At 41.6% G+C, this 25,831-nt stretch overlaps 2 protein-coding genes across 2 annotated transcripts in view; one reads left to right on the top strand and one right to left on the bottom strand.

Moving 5' to 3' along the window:
- SKIC3 (SKI3 subunit of superkiller complex) overlaps positions 1-10,785 on the top strand; it is a 48,136-nt gene extending 37,351 nt beyond the window's left edge. Inside the window, exons 37-41 of the mRNA XM_059833586.1 lie at positions 1,705-1,863; positions 4,601-4,753; positions 6,481-6,611; positions 8,280-8,403; positions 9,925-10,785. Of these exons, the coding sequence (XP_059689569.1) occupies positions 1,705-1,863; positions 4,601-4,753; positions 6,481-6,611; positions 8,280-8,403; positions 9,925-10,002 (645 nt within the window). The 3' untranslated portion in view covers positions 10,003-10,785. The remainder of the gene's footprint in view (positions 1-1,704; positions 1,864-4,600; positions 4,754-6,480; positions 6,612-8,279; positions 8,404-9,924) is intronic.
- Positions 10,786-14,860: 4,075 nt separating this feature from the next.
- Positions 14,861-25,831, bottom strand: part of FAM81B (family with sequence similarity 81 member B) — a 54,555-nt gene continuing 43,584 nt past the window's right edge. The window contains exons 5-8 of the mRNA XM_059834046.1: positions 23,447-23,553; positions 19,933-20,068; positions 17,400-17,595; positions 14,861-14,967 (exon numbers count right to left, since the gene is read on the bottom strand). Coding sequence (XP_059690029.1) covers positions 14,861-14,967; positions 17,400-17,595; positions 19,933-20,068; positions 23,447-23,553 — 546 coding nt within the window. The remainder of the gene's footprint in view (positions 14,968-17,399; positions 17,596-19,932; positions 20,069-23,446; positions 23,554-25,831) is intronic.

Here is a 25,831-nt window from a genome sequence, read left to right as displayed (position 1 = left end):
TATTTGCAACACCAAAACTGTGTTAATAGTTGAAACAAGCAGTGTATGACATGACAAAGCTAACTCTGCCCTTTCTGCCTTTATTCATTAACCTAGTATTAAGCAAAACATTACTGAAATTCAAAGCAAGAAGTTCAGATAGGAGAATTGCAGGGGACTTAAATGTCTTCTGGTCTGTTCTTTTGGTACTCCATTTCAGATCCACAAGTGGATGCTACAAGTTTAATTACTAAAAAGAAAAGTCTTGAGGCAACACCGCTGGGGAAGTGGACTGGGGTGTTAACAAGCATCAAGTGTGTGCCTCTGTGTGTGTTTCATGTGTTCATGAACAGAAGACTTGGCAAAAGATAAGCAAAAAACCAATTGGACTCATCAGCGCACATCCCTGACTTTCATTAAGGAAAATGGCTAATCCCATGCAAATGCGCTCCTTGCTTATGGCATTTCTGTATTAACGGGGAATGATGTTTTTAAAAAAAAAAAAAGCAAACCAACAACAAGAAAAAGACAGCTTCTGTGAACATGCTGGTTTTCTAGGGGAAAGTACTTTCTTGTCTCTTTCTTTGCTTGGTGAGGAGCTGTTTTCCTTTTCTGGCCAGCAAGTCTACTGACCTGTCTTACATTAACAGGAATCAGAGATTTCTAGACATGTAAGGTGGTGTCTGGGCATGGGGGAAGGTTATGGTGGGTTTTGTTTGTTTTTTGTCAGTTAAATAGCTTCGGGAGAGGACAGTCAGTGCCTGCAATTTGTGAAGAAACAAGAGTAACACTCTCTGGTACCACAAACTCTCATTGATGGTTTTGGACACCAGGATTCTCAGAAAGCAGTATAACTGGGAGTGATGAGTCAGGCACTGCAGTTGTTCAATTTGAGACAAGCAACTTGATTCCATGCTTGTAAATGGGTGAAAATTGCAGGAAATACGAGCAGCTTCTATTGTGTTTCAGAAAGTCTCTGCCCATCTATGCATTCTTTGCAAAGCAGCAGCTTGTAAAGGACTCACAGACAATGTTTTGTTTTTTAAAAAAATGGGTGAAAAGTACAAATGTTGTTTCTTAGAACAGATCTGGTTTGAGTTATAATTCGTGGAAGTATTGTGATTTGAACAGGTAAAAGAACTTATAATGTGACTTGCAGAAGCTTCACATGTTTTGCCTGAGAAGGGTAAAGAAACAGATGGCTGGTTTTCTGTCTTTGCTTTTTTGCATGAGTTTATTCCGAAAAATACTCTGTAGGTATCTTCTGTTATTGAACAGGAAATGTTTAATAAAGTGCTTCTGTTCCAGTGAGACTAAAGCACCTTAGCTGGGAGAACTGAAATTGCTTGGAACATACTCAAGGTCACACAGGACAGGTTTTTGTCTCCATTAGCCCAAAACTTGTGATGATTGTGAAGCCAAAGGAGAACTAGAGGTCTGCCATATACTTATCTACCTTTCAGAAACCTCTAAGCGTAGGACAGGTACAAAATTTAGCATAGACTTCAAATGTATTTTGAGGACAGAAAAAAAGTTATCTATTTTCATGTGTCAATTCCTGGAACACTCCTTTCTGCATATTAGGAGGAAAACACCATGTTGCAAGCATCCTAAGAATGCTTTCAATGCTGTTTTCTGTAAAGACCAAGATGGAAAAATCAAAGTATCTTTTGGTATTTGGAAATGATAATTCTGACATGATGTTGAGCCTTGTTTTGGTTTTAGGGTTTAAAAAGCTGCCCTGAGCACCCAGCTCTGTTTTTGCTCTTGAGACAAGTTCAGTGTAAGCAGCTGTTGCAGTCTCACAAAGAACTTCCAGACACCATCCTGGAGGAGCTTCACAAGACAGTCATGACCAGTTCAACCTCAGTTGCAGCCTGGCAAGTAAGTGTGATTCTCTCCCTGACTTTGGTGTGTCACTCTCAGCCGAGTATGCACTGTAAGTGGGTCAGATTTTGTTTCTGTGCTAGCTTTTATTTGTCCGCCGACAGCCCGTGATAGAAAAAACAGCTTATATTCAGTTCTTTATAAAGTTGTGATATTTTGTTAACTTTCTTTAGTAGTTGAAATAATAAGGACTGTTCATAAGAGCAAGCAGACATGGAGGCAGGAGAATTACAAAGTTGAGATAAACCCCTGGCACCTGTGTCTTCAGGGACCTGTGACTTCGCATGTGAGCAGAAACCAGTGAAATATTTCATAACCCATAAGAATAGATGGAAGTAAATGGTTTCCTAATGTAATACACAATTTCTTATTCAGGGTCTGAAAATCTGAATAAGTCTCTTTCTCCCTAATCTCCTGGCATCACATGTCACCGTTCTTTTGAGTAAGTTGAGTCTGTAGGAAAGAAAAATCACTCCCAGTAACAGTGTTCACTCGCTCCCTTCCATGGGATCATAAGAGATCATTTTTAGTTAATATGAAGGTGCTATAATTTGCTTCATATGTTGCTTCTGTGAGACAATCTGAGAACTCTGTCTCACACATGCCAAGAGATCTTTCTGGTGATGCAGCATATTTATTTATTTACTTTCTAACCATTGTTGTTAGTTACAGTTACTATCTTCCTTCACCAATGTTAGCGTCATGTTGTTTAGAAAAAATTCTGTGAACTTTTGGAGTCCTTTATGTAGTTGCAGGATTTACGGTTCTCCCTCTGCCTGTTGAACAAATACAACCCTGTTTGTGGTAAGATTCACTAAAGTTGATTTCAGTCATAGAAGATCAGTACAAGGCTGCTGTAGAGATCATTATCTCACTTGTCAAAAGGCTGCACATCTTTTTCCCTTCTGGAACATATGAGTATCTTTTGTGGAAAAGTGCTTTTTTTGACACATTTTTTCTTCGGCTTGGGAGACTTGATCTTTTTGAACTGCAGAACTCATTGAGATTGGATTTGCAAAGTGTGAGGGCATGCAAGATACCTGGTTGTATCCTCTGTTTTAGTAATATATTTTTAAAATGGAATTAGGGCTTATATACATTCTTGAAGCACCCCTTACATAGCCCAACGTCATATTGCTTACAAGCGAGGAGAGGAATTGAAGTGAAAGTATATGTGGTTTGGAGGGACGAAAGGGTTGTTTTGTTTTGTTTTTTTAATCCAGGCCACAGTTTTAATCCAAAACACAGGATGATGTTTTCAGTCTTCAATTAGAGAAGTTATTTCTCAGGGCTTGGATAGCATTCTGATAAAGCCTGGCTGCTACATCTGTTCCTAATGGATAGACCTTTCATGTTTTCTGGCTCTAGACTTCCTAAGAGTTTGATAAATGTTTTGTCTTACTCAGAATTATCCATAGTGATGCCTTACAGTTTTACTAAGTTAGAGGGGCCATTAACTTTGGGTTTTGCTCAAGTTCTTGGCTTTTCCCTAAATGCTGGTTTTGCAGGATTTAGGAGTGCTGCTGAGCTACTGTTCTGATGGCTGTTCTATGTTCTATGCTGTGGCTTACCAGGAAAATAGAGAAGACCTGGTCTGTCAGAGCTGCTTGTTGTGCCTTTGCGTGAGGCTTCCCTTTTCCTTCACATCTTGAGTGCTAGATATCTTCAGCTGCAAAGAACTGCAGCCAAGGAAAGCTTTTTTTTCTGCACATGAATGGATGTTTTACTTTACAAAGCAGTCCTGCAGCTTCATGTCAAGGATGCACAATCTCACTAGTGCTAATAAATACTTTCTATGTGTATCTTCTTAATGATAAATAACTTCTATGCATCAGAAAGGGTTAAGAAATTTGCCCCTTCTAACACTAAGCAGTCTTTAGCTAGTAAAAGTCTAAGGAACTTTGCTTAAAAGCAAGGGAATTGTTTTTTAAGAAGTTGCTTTGTTTGCTTGGTGATCCAGCGAAGAATATTTCTAAATGTGGCTTCTGTATCTTGATGTATATCATGTACATGTCAGGGATTTGCAAATTTGTGGCTGCATCTGCTTCAAAAAATGTGACATGACTACAGACTTAAAGAGGGAGGAGTTAGAATGCTTTTCCATCTTTTCATGAGCAAATCCAGGACATCTTGTGCTGTCAGAGTAAGCAGCAGAAGCATGAAACTGCACAGATCCCAGTGTCTACTTCCTTAGCCCCATCTAGCTCTTCCAGCATGACCGTGCTGGGTCAGAAACTGCATAGCCCAACCCATCACCTGAGCTCAGGCTCGCATTGTGATGTCTTTCATGTTCCTGGCATTACTCAGATGGGCTTGAAAAACCTTTGTTCCAGAGGAAAAATTATCTTTCCGTCTCTACAGAACTTCTAGAGACAAATGAGGCACCACACAATGCTCTTCTAGTCTGAAGGATGATTTTCACAAAGCCAATCATGTTATATGTTCACCTGTGAGCAATCTTCAGATTAAGACAGCTGTCAAACAGTTGTCCATGGGTGGTCAAGGGAACTCCGAAATAAGTTACTGTAGTGCGGTGTACTGCCAGCTCTGCAGCAGCCTACGTTTTCCTGCAGGGCGGTGCGCAGTATGTTGTTGGAATGAGGGCTGGGTGGGTGGTGGTCTTTGAGCTAATAGTATTCTGTGGTACTCTCATAAATTGAACTAAATTATATTACCTAATGGATGTATTGTTTTGGTGGCTCCATAACTGATTTTGTTGGATGTTTATTTTCAGTGGCTGGCAAAAGTGTATCAGTCTCAAAGAATGATGGTTGGAGCAGAGATGTGTTACAGAAAGAGTCTGCAGTTGGCATCACAGCAGGGCAGCTGGAACGGGAAGTTATCCAGTCTGCTCAGGCTAGCTCTGCTCGCACTAGAAATCTGCATGGTAGGATAATCAAAATTACATAACTGCATGATTTAACAGGAGCACATGGGATGTAGGGCTACTGCAGTCTTTATATGAAGCCCCTGTTTAAATGACTTTGCATTTTATGAATGACAACTAGAGAATAAAATGAGACTGCAAGGGGCAGTGGACTGTTTTTAGAATGTCTCTTTGTAAGAGAGATTGCTGTGAAATAATCACATAGAACCACTGTGTAGATAAGGAGGCTAACTTGTTTAATAAGGCTTATTTGTCTAAAAACAGATTCAGTTCGATCATCCAAATTGATGTACCCTTCAAGTCTCTGTCCTCTTGTTCAGACAACTGCCTTAATAAACGTTTTTCCTGCACTGGTGCCTGGAGACTTCAGTCAAGTTTCAAGTAACTTTATGCCATATGGGCATTTCTAGATATGGTGCCTTGCCTTGAAGTATAAAGATAATCTAAGGGAAGTGTACCTTGTGGTATAAAGAAAATTATTCTCCTCCTGGCACTGAGGGGCCAGGTGGACATAAATTCTTGGCGAGTGTCTATTATCTTTCAAGCATTGTCACTCTAGAAACTTTAAGTGCACTACCAGACTTCTTTAAAGCCTGGTGTGAAAGGTAGATAGATAACTGCTGTGATCTTGGCTAACACTTTTTCATGTGTTTTGACAGATGATGGAGCTAACAGCAATAATCAAAATCAGGCAAAGGAACCCCGTATATCCTGAGCGCTTATATAAGAAAAGGCAGTCATTTTTACCATGGATAAAGCTGCAAAGCTGTTGCTCCTAGTGGGAAAAGAGAATCCCCCTCAGTGTAGACAAGTTTCTTTCTCACAAGCCATATGCTTCAAAATGCAGAATTTGTCAAGTGACAGGTTTTTTCATCCCATGATTCTTCTGTCTGTTTTGTAGTGCTTTCCTATAGCTCCTAAATGTCTCCACAGGTCGCAAGGTACCCTCTAACTTAATTAATACTACTTCTTCAAATTCTGGCCTGAATTGCCTGAGAATATAAAATACTTTGTTTAAAAATGTAATTAGTGCAAATTTGATTATCTCGTCTCTACTTTTTGCATGAGCAGAGCAGCTATCAGTGGATTTCTGTTTGGCCTCTCTGATGTGCACTGGCTTAATGAAATGTGCAAAAGCCTGGTGAAAACCTTACTCAGATCCAGGAAAGCTCTGTGTTTGGAAAATTGCTTATCTCCCAATTACCTGTCCAAATGAAAATTTGAACACCCCTTCAAGTACAGTAATTTGAATGCAATCCGGACACAATGGGGATAATAAGACTTTTCTTAAGCCAAAAGATACAGGGATTTGGTCAATAGTTGCTGTATTAGGTAATTACCATCTTGGAGTTGGTTTTTACTTCTGGTAAAATATGATGTCACTTTTGGGGATAAATTCTACATTCTAGAATATTCTTGTACATGGGATGAAGATTTACAAGCGGAAAAGCAAACAAGGGTTTGTGATTAAAACAAGCATTACTAAAACATGTATGGAAAAAATAAAAAGATTCTTTGCATAAAAGAGCAAGTGGAATGCTGGCAAGACTGGTCCTAGAATATTTAATGTGGCTTTTTTTTAACCTGCCAAGTACTTTATGTAACTCAGAACAGCTTGAATTAAACCTGCTCTCTAGAGAGCTGCAAACAAAAACTGATTTACACTACACACTACAATAAAGCCCTTTCTTGTTTGTTTTTTTTTTTTTCTTTTTCTTTTATGATAGGCTAATGTCTCAAATGAGCACTGGCCATCCTTGGTTCAGGAGGCAACAACTGAAGCTTTGAAACTTTCTTCTTGCCCCCTGGCAGCTCTCCTACAAGCACTGCTACAGTATAATCGCAAAATGGGAGCAAGGTATGCATGATCTGTTAAGTTTAAATGGAACACACTGTCTAAAAGTACAAGCAGTTATTACCCCCAGATCTAACTCCAAGAAAATTCTTGAAGTAGTATGGCAGTTAAAAGGGAGAGGGAGGGAAGCGGTTAGTAGTGTGGGGAGCAGGAAGCAGCAGAATCTTCCTCCTTTTCTCAAAAAAAATGTAGATGGTATACCAAAAGAAAAACAGCTGTAAGACAACTTTTATTTTAATAGCATGTTACCTAAATTAATTAATCAGGAAGACTATACATTTCTCAAAGATCTTGTTAAATAGCACAGTGGAAACAGATATTACTACCTTCTCTGCTGCTGGGATTCATTTTGATCCTAAATTGGGCTCACAGTTAAAGCTCGTGTTCATTCCCAAACAACCAGGTGCTCATTGTGGCTTTTCAAGGAAGGGGAGGGCGATCTGGGGGAGGGGGCTTGGAAGCCTCCTACTTTGTGAGTTTGGTTATTAAGTCTAGTTTGTCTTTTACAGTATTTTTGCTTAAGCTGTGGGAAATTGGAATATTCTTGATGGTTTTGTTCAATAATTTCACCTGGTTTTATAGATAATTCTAACAAACCGGCTTACTTTCTCCGTGGGCTTTTATGAAGGTGACAGGCAGCCTAATGTGATCGTGATGGTTGTCAATTTTAACAAAATTGGGCTGAAAACTTATTTAATCAATTAAAATCAGTCTTATAATTTCAGATGTTAACTTACATGAACAGTAAGGTATATCACAAGATCTAATTGATCTGCTTAGGTGTTTCAAAATCCTGAAACAAGAAATTAATAGCAAACAAAAGAACAGATGTAACCTCTCAACAGCCCATTAAATCACAATATACTGAAAAATCACATTGTTTACAAAGGACAGAATTCTTCAAACAAGAGCCAAAGCTGATGAAGTAGCAGTGAATTAGTATGACTTCCCTAACCTTAATTGCCCATTTTTACCAGTTTTCTAATGACACAGTGAATTTGAAAATGTCTTGGTTAGGTATAGGTGGGCAGTGTTGGAAGGTAGTATCAGCCAAATAGAATTTTAGACTTTGTGTAGTACTGTATTCCAATGTCCTTCTCTTCTGCAATTTCACATCTTGCTTCTGTGTTTGCAGGAACTGCAGTACTTTTTGTGAGTGCCTGGATTAAATAAATTTGTGTATGATATTAAATTGTATTTGGAGTATTAAGATTTATTGTAGTACCTGCTTCTCTGAGGTGCACTGTCTTCCGAAAGATTTATTTCATAGTTCTTGAACAGGAGAATACCTGCTGTACTTGTTCGGCAGATCACATACTGAAATCAGGGGTTGTGCTGAGTTCACAGACAGCATGATGTTTATCATGTTATTGCAGCAGTCATAAAATCTGCTATGTCAATCTAATTTGGGTAACTTGCTAGTTAAAGCACTAACTTGAGTGTAATATATTAGGCATAACAGTGGTGGCAGTATTCCTTAGCATTCTAGATGCAACTACATAGGAAACAAAGGAACATACAACTCTGCTATCTCGCTTTGTTGGGTGGTATGGAAGTAAGAACCTTCCCTTACTACTCTTCATCATTGTTGCTTGCCCTGGGATACTGGTATGTTACATGCAACCTAGTCAGCTGCATTTGATTTGGATTGTGTTTTGGTTATGCTTCTAGGGAGACTCGTCGGATGTTGGAAAGAGTGGTATATCAACCAGGGAATCCAGAAACCATAGTGTCAGTGGCACGCTGGTACCTCCTGCAACATCTGTACGCCAAAGATGATTATGAATTAATAGATGTAAGTCCATTTTATATAGAAATTCAGTCTATTTGCATTGAATATTGTGCTTGCAACTTGGAAGTGGGGTAGAGGGAGGCTAGGGAGGTGCTGGCTCGCCTGCTCTAGAGGTTGCAATGTTTAAGGATTCTATACTGACAAAATGTACCTCAATTTTCAAAATCTTATCCAGTTTGTTTGAAAGTTTTCCATTCCTTCATGCAATACTAATGAAAAACAAACAGTAAAATGTCTCTCTAATCCAAACTGGCAAGAATTCTACTAGTGACTCTTCAGTAGACATGAGGACAATTTTATCAGAATTTTACCAGAACATATTAATGCACTAAAAATGTTAATTCTCTCTAGCCTGGCTGGAACAGTGTGGTATCCTTGACCCAAAAGATCTGAACAGTGGAGTGCTGTACTTAAGATTTTTATTGTATCTGTAATGGTACATTATTTTCAGTACATAGTGAATGGTACATTAGTTTCTGTTGATTGTACTTCACAAATGGATTTGGTCAAACTTACAAATACACACAGCTCTTTTGCGTGATGCAAAGGGAGTGGTTCATTTTGGCTTGTAATTGGAACCACTTTGCTGCTCAAACTCTGAATACGCTCTCCTAATTATCTCCTCACTGCTGCCACTGGCACGAGCTCTTTTGCCCAGGTTAACAGCTGTTCCCTGGTGAAGCGTTGAATCTGTAACAAAGTACATTTGGAGGTACAACACACTAAGCAGGCTCAGCGTTGAGAAAAATCCCTACAGAGACACACAGGTTCATAAAAAAGCTAGAATTAATGAGTTCGGATGATCCTGATATGATCTCATTGCACTTGCTTCTGCAAAGTCATCTGTCCTCTCTACCAATGGGTACGATAAAAATAATGGCTAGAGTAAAGATTTGCTTGATTCTACTTAATGGTTTTCCTTTTTAATATGTATAATGTGATTGGATTACAAGAGAAGTGCCAGAAGCTTATGAACATCTGTGAGCACTAGGCTGTCATGGGAGTTTTTTTAACTAGTAGAAAAACTGGAAATAGGGGGCATGGAAAACAAACCAAGGAAGGGTAAATTTAAATGGGAGAGGCAAAAGGATACCTTGGCAGTTTTGTTTAAGAGCTGCAAAAAATGCTCCTATTTGGCAAATTTAGATTTATACAAATGTACTAGCAGAAGGCAAGTGTGCGTCAGCAGGGAGATGGGTCTCATCTAGCTCTACTTGTTTCATTGCCAGCAGGTAACTTACTTGTCAAACTTGGTCTCAGCCTCAAGTGACAAATGGTGCTGTTGTAGTGCATTGCAAGTGGCTACAGGTTTAGCAAGTCACTAGAGGGTGGGGTTTTTATGTGCCTGATGTTTTTAAGGAAGCTGATGTGTAATGTTGAGTATTTCCTATCTGGGCTTATGGTTTACTTGATCTTTTAGGGAAATTGCATAGCAGAAGTTAAAATGCATATGAGATTGCCAGTAAAATACTAACAATAAAATTATTAAGTTCCCAGGTTTTCATTGTTTGTTTTTCTCTGCAGGTGCTTATAGAAAATGCCAAAGCCAATGGAGATGTTAGAGCTCTGGAACTAAATGAGAAATTGTCAGCAAGTGCCTAGTATAGACTATATCAAGTGAAAAATCTTCAATTCATGCAACTTAATCAGTCCATCTTCCAGGAGCATATGTGGTTTGGGCTTTTTTATTTGTTTGAGTCTGGTTTTGTTTTTTTGTTGCATCAGTTGCAACTTTGTCTTTAGTTTTACTTTTTCTTGAACAGAAGTAGTTTATTTTCTTGTTGACATGGGTTCCACCATAGAAATACACTTTATTTGAAAGGAAACCCCTGAATTTTGCTTTTGTTTTCTTCCTTACTGAAACTTCAGTGCTATTCGCAATGGAGAGTGCTTGTCTGTATTTCCCTGTTGGCCACACACAGAAGTACAATATTAACTGCATTGGCAGTGATGCAAGGTTTTCTTGGCACAGAATCTCACCAGCTAAGTAGCAGCAAACTTTTCTTCTCTCCCAGATATTGTAACACATTCAGACATTTAAAAAGCTTATATTCCTCTGTTACACTTTGTTTTGCAGTTGAGACCCAAGTCCACTTGGAACTTCATGTGTGGTGTCAGTCTACACTTTTTTAAATATATATTTTTTTTTAGCTAATCTTAATTACAGCAGTGTATCCTCTTGACTGCAGGCTTCAGTAAACATTCCCATCAAGAAAAGCTTGTGATCGTCAGGGACAGGGTCATATTTATAAATGTGTATAACAGGCTGTATTTATGTCTTGGTAATTCTGCTGCTGACTGCTTAATTGGATGAGTCATGACAGTGGTTCTTAAGACGTGATGTTATTTTGCCTTTATGTACATGAAAATAAAAAAATAAAGCAATGATTCTACTCTGTTAGTGTTACCATTAGGGATTTTCAAGCTGTTGACAAGAGTCACGATAGCTGTCTATTTCCTGGCTTAACATTTCTTACAATTACACTCTGTCCACCAAAGTCTTACGACGGCTCATACGATCCCATGTTACAGAGAAGAAAGGGCACTTCCAAGGCATGCAGTAGGACCGCGTGGAACACACAGCTGGTTTCAGAACCAGTTGCGTCATCCTGAAAGAAAGCAGGACGCTGAGCTGGGGTGTGTGGGATGTGCATCTCTGCGACCAGCCATGCGCAGTCATCTCTGGAAAGCAGGCAAGAGCCGTGAGCGTGCCACTGTCCTTTTAAAGAGGAAAACTAAGCTCGGTAGGCTGGGGTTTCTACTCTGTGGAGGTGAGTAGAAACCTCTCTGAATGGCAAGAATCCCTCCTTGTCTCCCACACTTCCATCCTCCCACCCATCTCAATGCAAAATACCTTCCTTAAAAAGATTTTTTTTGGGTAAATTTAGATCGATTGTGCTTCCCTTCACAGCCTCCTGTCACATAGTCTTGAACTATCAGTAACTGCGAATATGAAAAGGGAATGTTGCAAAAGCCAGACTCGTGACTCTCGAGACTGGCTGTAACTTTTTTTAGCGTGCTGCTATTAAAAGCCTGGAAAAGTTCTTACAGCTGATAGTTCGTATCCTTCCGTATGGTCTTGATATTCGTGCCTCCTACTCTAGTGGTGGGAGAGCCATCATTGCCAGCCTGACGACAGCACAGTAAGCGGCTGCCTGCCCTTGTTAATGCTTTAGACAGAAATGCTTCTACGTGAGCGTTAGCCTACACTTTGTTCAGAACTAAACCTTGAATACTTTCTAACACCTAGGAGAACAGAGAACAACAGACCAGAGAAACCAGCTACATAACTGTCGGCTGTGAAGATTCTGTATTGGGAAAAGAGAGAGACAGTGTTTTTTCTCTTCAGAAGACCCTGAAGTTCCTTTTGCTGTGATCAGTGATGAACTCCTTGAACAAGATAATTATACAGCCCGAAGTTGTATTACATGCCCTGTAGGAAAAAAAATACCCCACATATCTCTACCACCTACTCAATGAAAAGTGCTCAGGGAACATGAGTTTAAATTTAAGCTGCTGCAAAATCAGACAATCATTTTTTAACAATGTATAGCCTCTACAAAAGCAGCACGTAGAAGGTCTGCTGTAACACTGAAAAAACTCGTACATTTGTTCAGGTTGAGACAGCCCTGTATTTTACACTGTTGTAGAGCTCAGCTTTAGAACGCAAAGTACTGTACAAAGGCACATAAGCATCACTGAGTTGGGGAACAGAGAGTTGTTTATGGATTTCACCGCCTGGGAAGTCATACGTTCGGCTGCTATTACTGTAAAGGGGAAAAAATAAACATTCCCCAACTGTAATTTGTTTTACTATGTTGACTTATGCTGAAGGCAGAATGGAATGAGATCTAATGAATTTCAAGGTAGAACTTTTCTCTACTTCAGATACGAAGGGTTTTATGTGCTTCTTGCATATCCTTTTATACAAACATGAGACAATGGCTTGCTTCTGAGAATTTTATTTATTTATTTGGGTCATGCATGTTCATCTCATTCTCTGTATTTCCCAAAAATTGCTGGATTGGATTTCTGCCCAACTTCTGAACTTCTCTCAAAATGGTGTGATGAAGTACAGTGGGCAATTACATTAATTTAGTCTTGCCTAATCTTAAAGTTTAACGAAAACACAGATGTATACTTCTCTGTCCCCAGTAGTTTTGTTTGATACCTTTTATATTTAAAAAAAGATTTTAAAATTCATAGATATAAAACCCTTGAGAACTGTTTTAATGCTGCACAAATGCAGCTTTGCAAGGAAAAGTACATCCCTCATCCTGCAGCCCAGTTGGATATGGTCCTGGATGTCTAGAATTTAGCTTTCCTTCTCTCCCAGTTAATTTGCTTTCTACTGATTTAACTGAACGGCTGACAGCTAAATAACACTTGAATTCAGTGTTCTCAGGAAAGAGAGGGGTCATTTTCAGTCTGGTCGCAGTGTGGTGTGATAAGTACCGAGATAACTCCTTTATGCAGTGAAGCCACTCAAAACAATAGCAGCGTTCCAAATATATATTCATGTGTGATCTGAATTTGTAATAAGGCCCTCAAACCATTCTACTATCATCATACAAATCAGTGCTTAGATAAAGCAACATTCAGTTGTTCACACTGCCGTGTGAAAGGATGGATGGGTAGATAGATAGATAGGACATGTACAGCAATAGTTCTCTCCTTTTCTCTGTTCCAGAAGGTTGTCTTGGCTTTTTTTTCTGTCTCTCTCTTTTTTTTTTTTTTTTTTTTTTTTTTTTGACGCCATGTGCTTTTAGAAACACATTCATCAATAACCTTGTATTTCATCTTTTTGCTGTTCCTGGGTATACGGAGAACCACAGCGCCCAGGGTACTTGTTTGGGAGGCAGGTACACCAAGCCATACTAACTGCTTCTTCCCCGCCAGCCAATATATGGGCAAAAAATGGCAAGAATGCCTAGAAGGAGCTAAAGAAAGACAGTTTGGGAGGCTGCCCGCAACACCAAACATCTTGCTGTGACTGCACTAATGGACTTTAAGTCTGCAATGAAGGCAGAGCCCCCTGTAATGGACAGAACGTAGAGTGAGACCGAAATAGGGATTCAGAGTACATCAGAAACCACCGCACGTTACCGGGATTCCGGTGTTGCTGGTTTCCTGCATCTTGTAGGAAACGTGGCAAACACAGACCTGACCTGAGAGCTGGCCTGAGGCTGGGAGACTTTCCCAGGGAGTTCAGCTCTGAAGAGCCTGGCTACAAACAAAATGCAGAAAGCTTGTCTGCAACTTTAGTGGCCGTTCTTTGTCTTTTACAAGATGTGAATGATTTCTAGGACCTTTTACTCACTGGAGGAAGTTTAAACGTACCAAAGTTTCTGCCTGCAGGAGCAACGTGGTTAATTGCTGAAGTGGCATTCCCTCCTGGCTGCATGGATTCGGTTTCAGCCGTCATGCTGTGCAAGTCTGGCTTCTCAGAAAAGCCACCTGAGATCCATGGCTTTGAGAAACCTGCTTTTCTGTAGAGCAAAAAGCACAACAGACTTGACATACGGATTATTGGAGGAGGATTATCTGAGACCTTTTGAATTTTCTTCTCTGGGCAATGGATGGTATTGGACTTTGTGGAAACAAATGTGCTGTAGAAATTCAGGTTTCTGTTGCAATTGCATTCTGACCTCCTTTTTTAGCCTCCCCGCTAAAGAACTTGTATTAGCTTCTGTTGGGAAATTATACTGATATGTTTCTTTTGCCCTACTCCCAGAGCTTTTCTCCTTATTTCCAGATTGGTTTTCTTCTTTTTTGTAGCAAAACAAAACCCACAATATCAGTTACATTTTTGAGCATCTTGCTGCAAACCACCACTGACTTTTATTCAGTCAGACAAGATGGAAATAAACCTTAATAATGCATCTGCTAATAATTGCATTTTGTCACCTGTACCCAATTTGTAAGCTACTTTTAATGATCCAGTAACTAATTATAATAGGTCCAAATTGTGCATCAGTAGATATTCTGATACCAGTTTTCATAATGCTATTACTACATACACCTTGTGTACAGCTGGAGGAATTTACTAGATCTGATTTTAATAATTACACTGATCTAAAACCGATGCAGCTTATGGAGGGGCTGGGCTAACCATGCCTAGTAACTGAGTGCTTGTTTCCTTAAAGTCCTTCAAATACTATGAATATTTTTGTATGACATCTGCTTGTAGAATTCTAAGTCAATCTGTAAAGTTTAACTTTTCTATAGTGAAGTACTCTGTTGTAAAAAACCCCAACACTGTTGGTGTTACAGAGTTGTATTTTTGTGGCTGCACAATATCATAACTAGCAATAACATCCTACAGGGACAGGGGAAAACAAAATCAGTTGTGTCTGAAGGCTACTTCTTTCTTTAACTCAATGCTGCTCCTCACTGGAGAGAGCACCTGCAAGAGTGGACAAGGCTTGCTCTTGGTCTTCAGTCTTCTGGGCGGTCGCTTTCATTGCATCTTTTTTGTGTCTTTCTGAATTTTCTTTTTTTCAAGTTTCAGCTTTGTGTTCTGTATTTGTTTGAGCAGCTCCAGAGACTCATGAATGGATTGAAATCCTGGTAGAAGAATAGACACAAGTAATTAAATAGTGATTGCTTTCAATACATTAAGAGATTCTTCTTTTTCTTTGCAAAGGTTTCTGACCCACATTTAATACAGAGCACATTACCTCCACTCTGTTTCATCATTTTGTTGAATACCATGGACATGCATTAGCAGCTTGGGTTGCAAGCTCCTTGCCGTAGGAATCCTATCTTCCAATACATTGGACAATACCAAGCATGATTACGCATAGCCGTAAACTGCAATTGACATCAGATTTGCGGTGTGGAGTAAAGAAAATGCTGTCTGCCTTTAAAACCAAGGGTATTGTTAGCCTTGAAGCATATTGTTCTTCCATTGAGCATTGGGGTTTTTGGTTTGGTTTGGTTTTTTTAAGTCCACAGTCCTTACTTTGAATCAAAGACTCTGTGTCATGGCAATCTGACACTGTTCCTCTGCAGTCTGCCTACCAGATAGCAAGGTTGGTGCCACGGATCTCCCAGAGTTGTAGCAACTGTAAATAAGCATTACTCTTCACCTGAGATGGACACTGTTTTGTTGTGCGCTTCTGGGAGAATGGGAGCTCAACTTCACTGGCTAAGTGTTTGTGCATGTGTATATAGGTATATAAAAAGAGAGAGATGGGAGTGTGCAGGCACACTTTTTCTCCAAAAACAGAGCTACGGAGCACCTGATGCACATTTTTTGAACCGATGTACAGTCAAATATTGTCAATAAAGACTGGAAAATAGAATCGTGAGCTGCGATTACCTAGCTGTTTCCAGATCGCAGTAAGTTTCAAATTACAACGTAGTAGTTCTTCACACCTGTCCAGCGTGTCTCATAGGTGTTAACTCATTAGCAAGCAAGCAGCGTAACAGCGGATTACAATTAATTCTCTTACTCTTTTTTTTTTTCTTAAGTGCTTATTGTAACGTGGCAGCTGATTACATATTTTTCTTTTTGGAACGGTTGTTTAATATGGATTAATTTTGTCGCTGCTACACTTAGATAGTGTTCAACCAAATCACTGCATAGTGCTTAGAATTTTATAAATTCCAGACATGTCTCTGATTTCCAAGATGCCAACCTGTGCTGAAGCACAAACAGCTGCTGAGACAAACAGTCTATAGGCTGCCTCTGTGCCATTCATGCTGCTCCACACCTCTTCAGTGGCCTCTTTGCCCCCTTTTTGGGGGTCAGCCCCTGCCAGAGGACTGCCATGGGAAAGCGCAATCCTTCAACCTGAGTTTGAACACAAGGATGGCCAAAGTTTGGTATAAACAGATCTTTTCTGTTGTTAATTTCTGCAGGCAGGAATTTGAAGTAAAGAACTCTCTCCTTTCAGCACCAGAATCTTTTATTCTGAAATTTCTTAGCCACAACTTGCTTTGAGATGCTGCCTTGTGCTCGCTCAGATGGTCTTGGAGACAGCCGAGCCTTCCCGTGTCAAGCTGCACAAAGACTTTAGCTGATTTAGAGCTTGGTTTGCTACAGCCTTGGAGCAGGGCTTGTAGGTGGGTTGCAGATAATGAAGGAATTGGAGCTGGGGTTCTTGATCACAGACAGCTTTGGAGATGAGAACCAGATGCTTGAGTTTCAAGTGAGAACGTGTAAGATGTGAACCCCTTGCGTAATGATTTTCAGCCATCTGTTCCCTTGGAGAGAGGGCTGAATGATTTTTTTGGATAACCTGATGTGCCCACCGTGTTACCATGATCAGCTGCCAGTGGAGGGTATTACAACAGATTAGGTTTGAGTGACACAGGATAGATTACAGTGGGCAAAATCTTCCTTGTGAAGGCCACATGCTCAGTGCCAGGTGAAAGCCTTTCTAATTGCTGCTGAGTCAAACAGACGGAATCATCTCAGATTGGTAAAGTAGTTCGTGCTCTGTGAGTGTCGTTAATGTGACTGTCCCCATAAGAAGCAGCTGCCATGATATTCGGCAACGTTATCTAACCGCGTCCCTATTCACTTGCACCACGTATGGTCTGTGTCGGGCAGCTGTTACTCACCCAGATGCCTCTTTCTCCAGCTACTGTTGATTGAGAAGGGGGAGTAAAGGATGCAAATGATACAAAACCGTCAAACACGATCTCGGGAGCAGGGTTGGTGCAAAAGGGAATGACTTTTCCTCCCAACAAAGGTTAGTGAACTTGCTAACGGAAGAAATAGGTGCTTTAAAAAAATCTGGAAGACAGGTTGTGAAATCGCCTTTTAAATGATCTTACCTTGCAGCTCTTAGGAAAAGAAAGCAACCTGTGTGCAAATTCATGCAGGCTCTTTGCAAAGACAAGCGGGATAACCCATACCCCTCTGTAAATGGTGTTTGGGAGAGAGAGCTAGTCATTTCAATGTCTTTCTGTCTTTACTGCAAAGTGTTTTCTGGAGCAGCAAGTTACTGTAGAAATTTATTTTAAATTGCATGAAAGCCCGTCCTCACCTGATCTGTATTCATTTTGGATTTCCTCAAGCTCCTTCCAGATCTCTCTTTCAAATGCGGTGATTCTCGCATGCAGGTTTTTTTCATCTCTTTTCATCTGGTTCAACTGCTTTTCGTATTTCTGTGGTTTATCCATTTGTTCTAGCTTTAGTGACAGAAGCAGGAGCTTTTCTTCTGCTCTTTTTTCTGCTCTTTCCTTTAAATACATAACACAGGTAAGACATTTTAAATATGCCCGCATTAACCTGCCTCCTGCCAACCATGCGTGCAGTCAGTCTTGCTTCCTAATCCCATACATGACAGCGCTGAATAAATGCAGGTGAGGTCTGGCACCCCCGGGGATGTGCCGACCCTCTCTTCTCCAACCAGCCAAACAAACTGTGAAAGAGGGGCTGGGCCAGGACGAATGTGCTTTTTAAATTACTATTTTATTTCTTTATTCATTTTTAAATCCAGTGATTTGTTGTCACACCTTGCAACAACAGACAGGGAAGGCCAAAACAACCTGTTTCGGTTGTTTTCACGTGCCCGTCTCAAGCCCGACCTTCCCGAGCTAAGGGCTGCAACGCTGCGGTGTAAACCCAGCTCGACCACTGGCGTGAATAAGGAGGCTGAGCCCCGTAAGAGCTGCCTAACCGAGGGATGGCAAGCAGCCCTCTCCCTCTTAGAGGGAGCTCTTAGACGCAATTCCCCCTCCTCAGAGGCATGCTCAAACCTGAGCTGCGCAGCTGTCCACCCCTTCCTTAGTCTTCAAGTTGCACCGAGTCCTCTGGTCAGCTCTAAATCTGGCCAATATGATCGAAATCCTCCCACCTCCTTTAGCCCTTGCAGCCCAAGGGAGTCGTGTGGGCCCAAGGCAATGGCTCTGCTTCTCGAGGAAGGTGTTTGCAAACCTGGCAGAGCTGTCTGAACCTGAACAGAGTTTGGCACGGCGATGGAACACGCTCTGAGTTTACAAACACTGCCGTGCAGTGCGGGTGGCTGGTGGAGTGAGTCAGCTCCGGGAATAACCGAGCTGCTGCTCTGCACTCCCAAAACGCCTCCATCGCCAGCACGTAGCCTGCCAGACCCACCGGCCCTCCGGTCCGTGCGGCCCCGGACACAGGCAGGGTGGTACGTCCTCTCAGCCTGACGGAAGGACATAAACCGGACTGTAGACTGTGTAGAAGTGGCACTGCAGGACATGGTTTAATGGGCATGGTGGGGTTGGGTTGGTGGTTGGACTTGATGGTCTTACAGGTCTTTTCCAACCTTAGCGATTCTGTGATTCTGTGACTGCTGCTGAAGAAGGCTGCCTACGCTGCCAGGGCCGCTGCTGAGCAGGGACAAGAGCCTTCCTGGCGCAGGTAAAGCTCGTCTCCAACTGCTTTTCTCCAGCATTCATGCTGAGGTTTCCTTCAGCTCCCAGGGACTGAGCTCTGCTTCCACTGAGATGACATCCAGAGGACCATATTCTGTGTATGCGTACACAGAAAAACAAATTCAACCTATTTAAAAGTGGCTTTGAAAGCTTTAACACCTGTTAATGCCATATTCTTTTGGCACAGCAGCCTCCCTTAGGGGACAGTAACCACATATATTGCTGTGTTTTCTGCAAAATAATGACAAAAACTATTAGTGGAGGAAGGGAATTCAAATGGCAGCTTTGACATAGCAGCCGACAAGTCAGAAATGTTTTTAATATCTTCCTGGCTGCACTAAGTGTTGGTTGCATTGAGTATGAGAGATCATCATCAGGCAGAATAAATGGAGATGAAAGTTCAGGAGTGTTTTAGTTCCAAGCAGCTTCTGAATCTGGTCTTTGATCAGCAGCCTTCATCCTGGCGCTAAGACGTGGTGATCGTGTTTCGATCGCTTTTGAACTCTGAAGCGCAATGAACTGCACACAGCAGAGGAGGAAAAGCTTTAAAAGCTGTGAAGGAATTAATTAAAAGGCATTGGTCCTGTGCCAAGTGCTAACTGCTGCTGTGGAACCAGAACACGCCGCGTTTTAATGTACCGACCGCAGGATGGTGAGGGTTTGTCTATATTTAAAACCAGGCAGAATTTGCACAGATGATCCCTTTCTTTTCCGAGCTTGTCAATGAATGAAGCTGGGTGGTGTTCCATGGTGGCACCGGTGCTCTCCTTGGGATGGGAAAAGGGGAACATCGGGGTTACACAGATGTGAGGTGGTGCCATAATCAGGGAAGACTTTATTTCCCAGCATGCCCAGAGCACTGTGGGATCCCCATCCTCGGAAACAAAATCCATTTGGATGAGGCTCGAGCCCTGACTTTGCTGTTGACCCTGTTTGAGCGAGGGGTTGAACCTTATGACTTCCAGATATCCCTTCCAAAATAAAATAATCTGTGATTACATGATTTCCACAGCCTGCCATTTTGCTGCCTGTGCCCTGAGGCACCTTGTTTTTCGTGTGCGTGATTTGCTACCTGCTGGGACCGAGGGGTCGGGAGCGGTGGTTCTCGCTCCCGGTCCTGGGAGGGCTGGAGGACCTCCCATTGCCCCGGGCTGCCGCCCTGGAAAGTCTTACCAGCCTCTCCTTCACCGAGTTCAGCAGCTGATGCCTGTGCTGGGCTTGGTCTTCTTCAGACCGTGTCAACTGCGATTCCGTCCACTTCCGATGAGTCTGTATCTGATTCCTGATGTCACTTAGAATACTTGTCAACCTGAAATTATGGTTATTTTTTTAGTAACAAGACTAAGGCTTAGTCACTGGACTTAGTCACTTAGTCACTCAAGACTAAGTCTTGAGTCACTTGGATAAATTGTTTAAATTACTCCAAATCTCCTCAATAGCTTCCTAGCAAGTCCTAAGCTCAATTATTTTATTAATCCTTACCGTGAAGGTGGTACCTACATGCCAAAATGTGATTTCTGTAGTGCGGTCTACTTTAGGAAAATATCTGAGGGCTGAAAAATGTTAATTTCCCATTTGAATTAACTCTGTGTGAAGTGGATGAAGAAACTACGCTATCCCATTGAACATCGACTGCTTTGCTGGGCATCAGGGAGAGCAGCAAAACCGCTTGTGGTCTGAAAATGAAGTTCATAAGGATAAAAGCAGTTTAGAACTAAACGAAAAAGAGAATGCAGAGTTGCCTTTGAGGCAGCAGTTGGACAGAAATGTGAAAGCCCACCCAGAGGGAACAGAGCTGGCAGCAGCCGGAGGAGACAGGGAACTGCAGGCAAGAGTGGTAAACAAAAGCTGCTCGGATCAAATCTGCAAAATGCCAAGTTAAAGGGAACTATATGGTTTAGATTTTGCTTTTCTTATGCTGCAACCTGTAATTTAGAACATGAACCATGACAAGACATGAATGTAGGCCCAGGTTGCAGTCATACATATAAATTTTCATGCTTATGCATATGACCTGACTGTAGGAGTGTCACGGAAAAATTGAATGTACCTATTAATTTCTAATTCTAATTAATTTCTAATCGTTTTTTGCATGCAAACAACGATTGCTTGAAATTTGTTTGGGCCTCAGTTAGGATACAACCCAAGAGGTAAGGAGCAGGATTTTATAACCAGACTTAGTGCTTACGGCACTTCTAATATTTCATATCACTTTTCAAAAGGGTGTTTGAGCTGAAGTGTTTTTTATACCGAGTGATTGATAACAGCTCTGTATCAGTCTAATGAAGTGATAATTACCATCAGCAGTCACTGTAAATGTGTTAAAAAAAAAATTAATGACAGCAAAATCTCTCTAAGTGCTGTGTTACTGCAGTTCTTTTCAAGATGTTCTAGATAAGCAGCCTGTTAGGTCAGTTTATCACTATTACTCATTTTAGTAGTTCTAAGATTTGATTTTTCAAGATAAAAACTTGTAGAATTGAGTTTGTCAGTTTAGTCCTACCAGCACGTGTGAACATGCGCACAGAGCTGGCTTCCTCGAGCGCTGATCTTTGTTCATGAGAAAATAAAATGATACTGTGATAGAATCCTGATGATACAGAGCAGTATCCAACGGGAGCACGGGAAGGGGAGGTGTAAAGGGCTTTTCTCAGACGTAACAGTGAGCCATCTGACTGGAATAACAGGAATCGCCACCCAAAACCTGTTCAGGCAGGGATGGAGACAACATTCGGTCCAAGCCACCGCTGCCTGCCCTAAGGTCATTGTTCATCAGCGCGGGATCTTCACAGCTGCGGATCAGGGAACGGGCTGGTCATCGCAAGACGTATAGCTCTGTTCGACCACCGCAGCAGGCGATTACAGGACTGGTACCTCTTCAGACAGAGCTTTCATGTGGTTATTTTCAGACATATATATATAAAATCAGGAGGTTTTAATCCATCAAGCATAAAACAAAGGTCTCACGCCATTGTTTGTGTTTAGATTACTGAACAAATTTGGGGAATACCATTTAACAGGTGAAGATAATTAACCATGAATGACAGAATTGATGGTCAGCTTTGTTCAAAGGCTCAAAACCAAACTTTCTGTAGTTGGCAGCTGGCATTTGACATTGCTCCGATCCAAAGTTGGAAAAGGGGGAAGAAGGAAATATTTTAAACTAAAAATGAGTCGAGTTTTCCATAACAATATCAGTTTGTACTTTTACAATACAACTGCCAGACCACAAAGACAACTGGGACCCAGACAGCTGTGTGTCAGCTGAAGAGGTAACTCTGGGCTTTACAGCTGATTTAAACATGCCAAGTTTTATGGGGAAGCTCCAGTCTGTTCCAGAAGTTAAATTTTATTTCAGTTCTATAAAAAGAATACATAAATCTTTTAAAGGACTTTTAAAGGAGCAATATAAAAGGAGACAGACATTCCCCAAAGGGCATGCTATTTTAATTAAATTCTGTGTTAAGTGGAATAAAATCTCAACATGTAGTATATAAGTATTTTGGATTTTATGTTAAATACACAATGCCAGCACATCTCAGTGTCTTGAAAGCCACCTCTTTTCACGCTTCCTATTCCTGATGACGATTTCAGTAAGGTCTCATTACCTTTTGAGAAACTCAGCATTTACATCAATTCAGTTTTCCAATTTCTTATCTGGCATAGTTCCATTTTTCTTGCCATCTGATTTTGGTTTCATTTCTTGTCCCTTTCACATAATTTCAATCTCCCTCATTTACTGCTCTCTGTCTCCCTGTTCCTCCTTCCCTTTTGCCAACTTTAATTCATTGCCCACTTTACCTGTTATTTCCCCATTCACCACTATCCCTTCTCTTGTTCTCTTGGTGAGAACTTTCTTCTGTTCAAAGTTCTAGCCTATTTTTACCTCTGAATACAATTTAGGTAAAATCTTAATTAAAATAAGTCTTTATTCAAATGCTTCACCATTTTAAGGAGGGGAACTACTGCCTTTGAAATACCATTATTGCAGGATTATTATAATTAGATTTTAAATTATTTGTGCTGGCTCTGCTATTCAATGCTGGGGTCTTTTGCATTGTTCTGAACACGCATGCCAGATACTTTTGTTCATTGCATACTTCCCTGGAGCTCCCTCCTCTCTGAAACTCATCAAGATTAAAATGGCACCCCAAAAGTACTTCTGCAGCTAGAATGGGAAAAATATACCGCCTGAGTGAGAAACAAATAAACCACAAATCTGTGGGCACCTGAGGCTGTGCAGCTACTTCAGCTTTGTGTCCACCTTTCTTCATCAGCAGCTCCCTGCCCCGGACGCCTGCCTAAGAAATGGGCAGACGGTGCAAGTGCATAAAGAAAACGCCTTGTTCTGCATATTAGGCAAGTCACAAATTAGCCCCAATTATAACGGTAAAGAGCGTCTTTGTATTTGGTGCCCTTCTTTTAAGTATGGGAAGTTAATTGGTTTTATACCTTTGTTCTTACAGGGTGGCATTTAGCGCTTCATTTTAGCAATTAGCTTCTTGCAAGACAATACACTTTCATTATGTATTGTCATTATTTTATGGCATAGATCTTCATTAAACTTCGCTTAGTGTTTTGAATGGATGTTAATGAACGGCTTTGTTTTGCTGTTTCATGGCAACCTGTTCATCGCACTAAAGCATTCAGGGTGAATTATCATAATGCAAAACCCTCCATCACCTACTTGAAATCCAGAAGTTGCAATTCGTGATGTTGATCTCCCTGGACTGTCTTTAAATTCGAGCTTTGATCAGAGTTGGAAGTCTCTATCTTGTCTAATAGCTGCATTACCTAACGAGAATTCAACAGAGAATGCCTTTATGAGCCAGACTATGAGCACTTACATTTAAATATGCATTATGATTGCAAGTATGGAATAAAAGGGCTGAGATCAAGGTATAGCTACACAAACCCAAACTTTTCTCACAAATAATTTCATCCAGTAAAGACTGAAGACTTGAGCTCAGAGTCACCAAGGCTGAAGTCAACGTGGACGCAGGCTTCGCAATCATCACATGCACAGTTGAGCCACACTTTTTATTTGAACGAGACACTGGGCACCGCTCAAATCTCCCCAACAGTGACAGGAACCGAGGGGTAAATCCTTGAAAGTGCGTGTGTGTTGCTAAGTGTTGTCTGTCCGACACCTAACGGGATCCCAAGAGGAGCGAAGAGAGGAGAGGCTCACCCGCAATAACAGATGCTTTGGTGGCTGCAGCACTAAGAAGGTGCCTGGGGGACCCCGTTGAAAGCATCTGCCCCCCAGGCTGGGGTGTGCATCCCCAGCTCTGCGCAGCACCGTGCTCTCTAGGCTGCGGGACGTCGCCGGTACCTGATGCTCTCCCACACTTCTTCAGTTGGAGATGCCCCATTTCGCAGGATGGTTCCTTGTTGGGCCGAGGGGAAGAGAGACCACTTCAGCAACCTGGCCTCAGCTGGGTGCAGAGGACAAGACGGACTCACCAAGTGAAGCCAAGCACCCCATGTCCTGTGGGGACGGACACGCGTGCGCTCCCCTTTGGCGGCGGTGGCCTGACACTATGGGCAGGAAAAGCTGGAAAGATCTTGTCTGAGAGTGTTATTTCAGCCCTCAGAGGGTCTGGCAAGCCAGGGCCCTGCGCTGCTGGTCCATCACCTGCAAATACCTGTCTTCGTACACCACAGTTAGTGTGGAGGTGCAACGCCAAGGGCTCCCAACGCATCAGAGATGCAGCGCAGTGGAGCGGCTTGGAAACACTGTGGGTGCTCCAGCAACTGCATCTGCTATTTCAAGAGAAGTTGGGTGTCCATGTGCCTCTGGAAGATGGAGTGCGAGTGACTCAGGAGAGCGGAAGCCACCAGAAACCCATTTCTCGCATGACCTCTCCCTCCAGGAGTTTTCTGTGTACGACCTGGGTTATGTTACCCACTGCTGCAAGTAGACACTTGATCTTGAAGGGCAGTCTGATGCGAGGGATGAGGGATTCAGCCTGCCTACCCCCGGTAAATAAATTAAAGGGGATCTGAAATCCCAGCAGTTTTCTTCAGACATTTTACACCAAATGAGCACAAAAAATCCCTGGTGAGGCGGTGCCACCGCCTGTTTTGTAGCCTTGGCACATCAATGTCAAAAAGGTGCCACCGAAGGTTCATTATGTTGATTCGCTACCTTCTTCCTTTACAGCAACAGACGACTCCTTTTCACAAATTATTTCCTTTCTTCTTTCCTACAATCGTGAGAATATTTCTCTTCCCTTTTCAGCTGAGGAAGTTTCTTCTGCATCCTGCTCAATGTCTACCCTGACTTATTTTCACATGATTTTGTGTACTGTTTCATGTCACTCTGACACACGCTCCATTCCCCATTTCCAGGTGAAGAAGAACTTTTTTCATAGATGTTCAAGGAGACAGTCCAACAGTGTCTTTTAACAGAATTCCAGGTAAGATATCTTTGTCTGAGTTCTGTCATGAGTAATTTCTCCTTGGAGAAGAGGGGCTTGGGTAGGCAAGGTACACGATGACTGGCACTGTGCCTCGTGCAGCCGAAGATGCAGTCACAATACGGTAACAACACTATATTCGATACCAGCATGAATGAGAAATTGAATGTCCTACATCTGCCCAATCCTGGCAGGCACGGGCAACGTCTAGTTTGGAGCAGGAGCAGAGAGCCATCATGCTGCAGGTTTAGAAAGCTGAATTTTCCTGTACAGCTGGATTCTTGTAAAATATTACTGCTAATGCTCCTGATCCTGCGAGACGCTCCAAAGCTGCTACTAAGCGTAGTGAACCTCTCACAAGGAAAGACCAGCTCTAGGGAATGACAGGCAGTAACAGTTGTTATCTGCTGTCAGCTTACCCACTCCATGGAGAAAAAACCCACTTTCATACAAAGCACCATTTTCCAAAATTTTTTCAGTGTTATAGTTTCAAAAGCCTTTGAAACACTGTCAAAATTAATATGGAATTAGATACATGCTATTAGATGCCTCCCTGCCACTACCTTAAAACTAAAGAAAACCCAGTGTATTTAGATGGCCTTTTTTAGCTCCAAAATGCCTGCAAATGAATTTCCAGATACACTTGAATA

This window comes from Gavia stellata, chromosome Z (assembly GCF_030936135.1).
Source record: "Gavia stellata isolate bGavSte3 chromosome Z, bGavSte3.hap2, whole genome shotgun sequence".
NCBI lineage: Eukaryota > Metazoa > Chordata > Aves > Gaviiformes > Gaviidae > Gavia > Gavia stellata.
The sequence above is the reverse complement of the archived record's forward strand: the minus strand, read 5'-3'. Positions and strand labels throughout refer to the sequence as shown.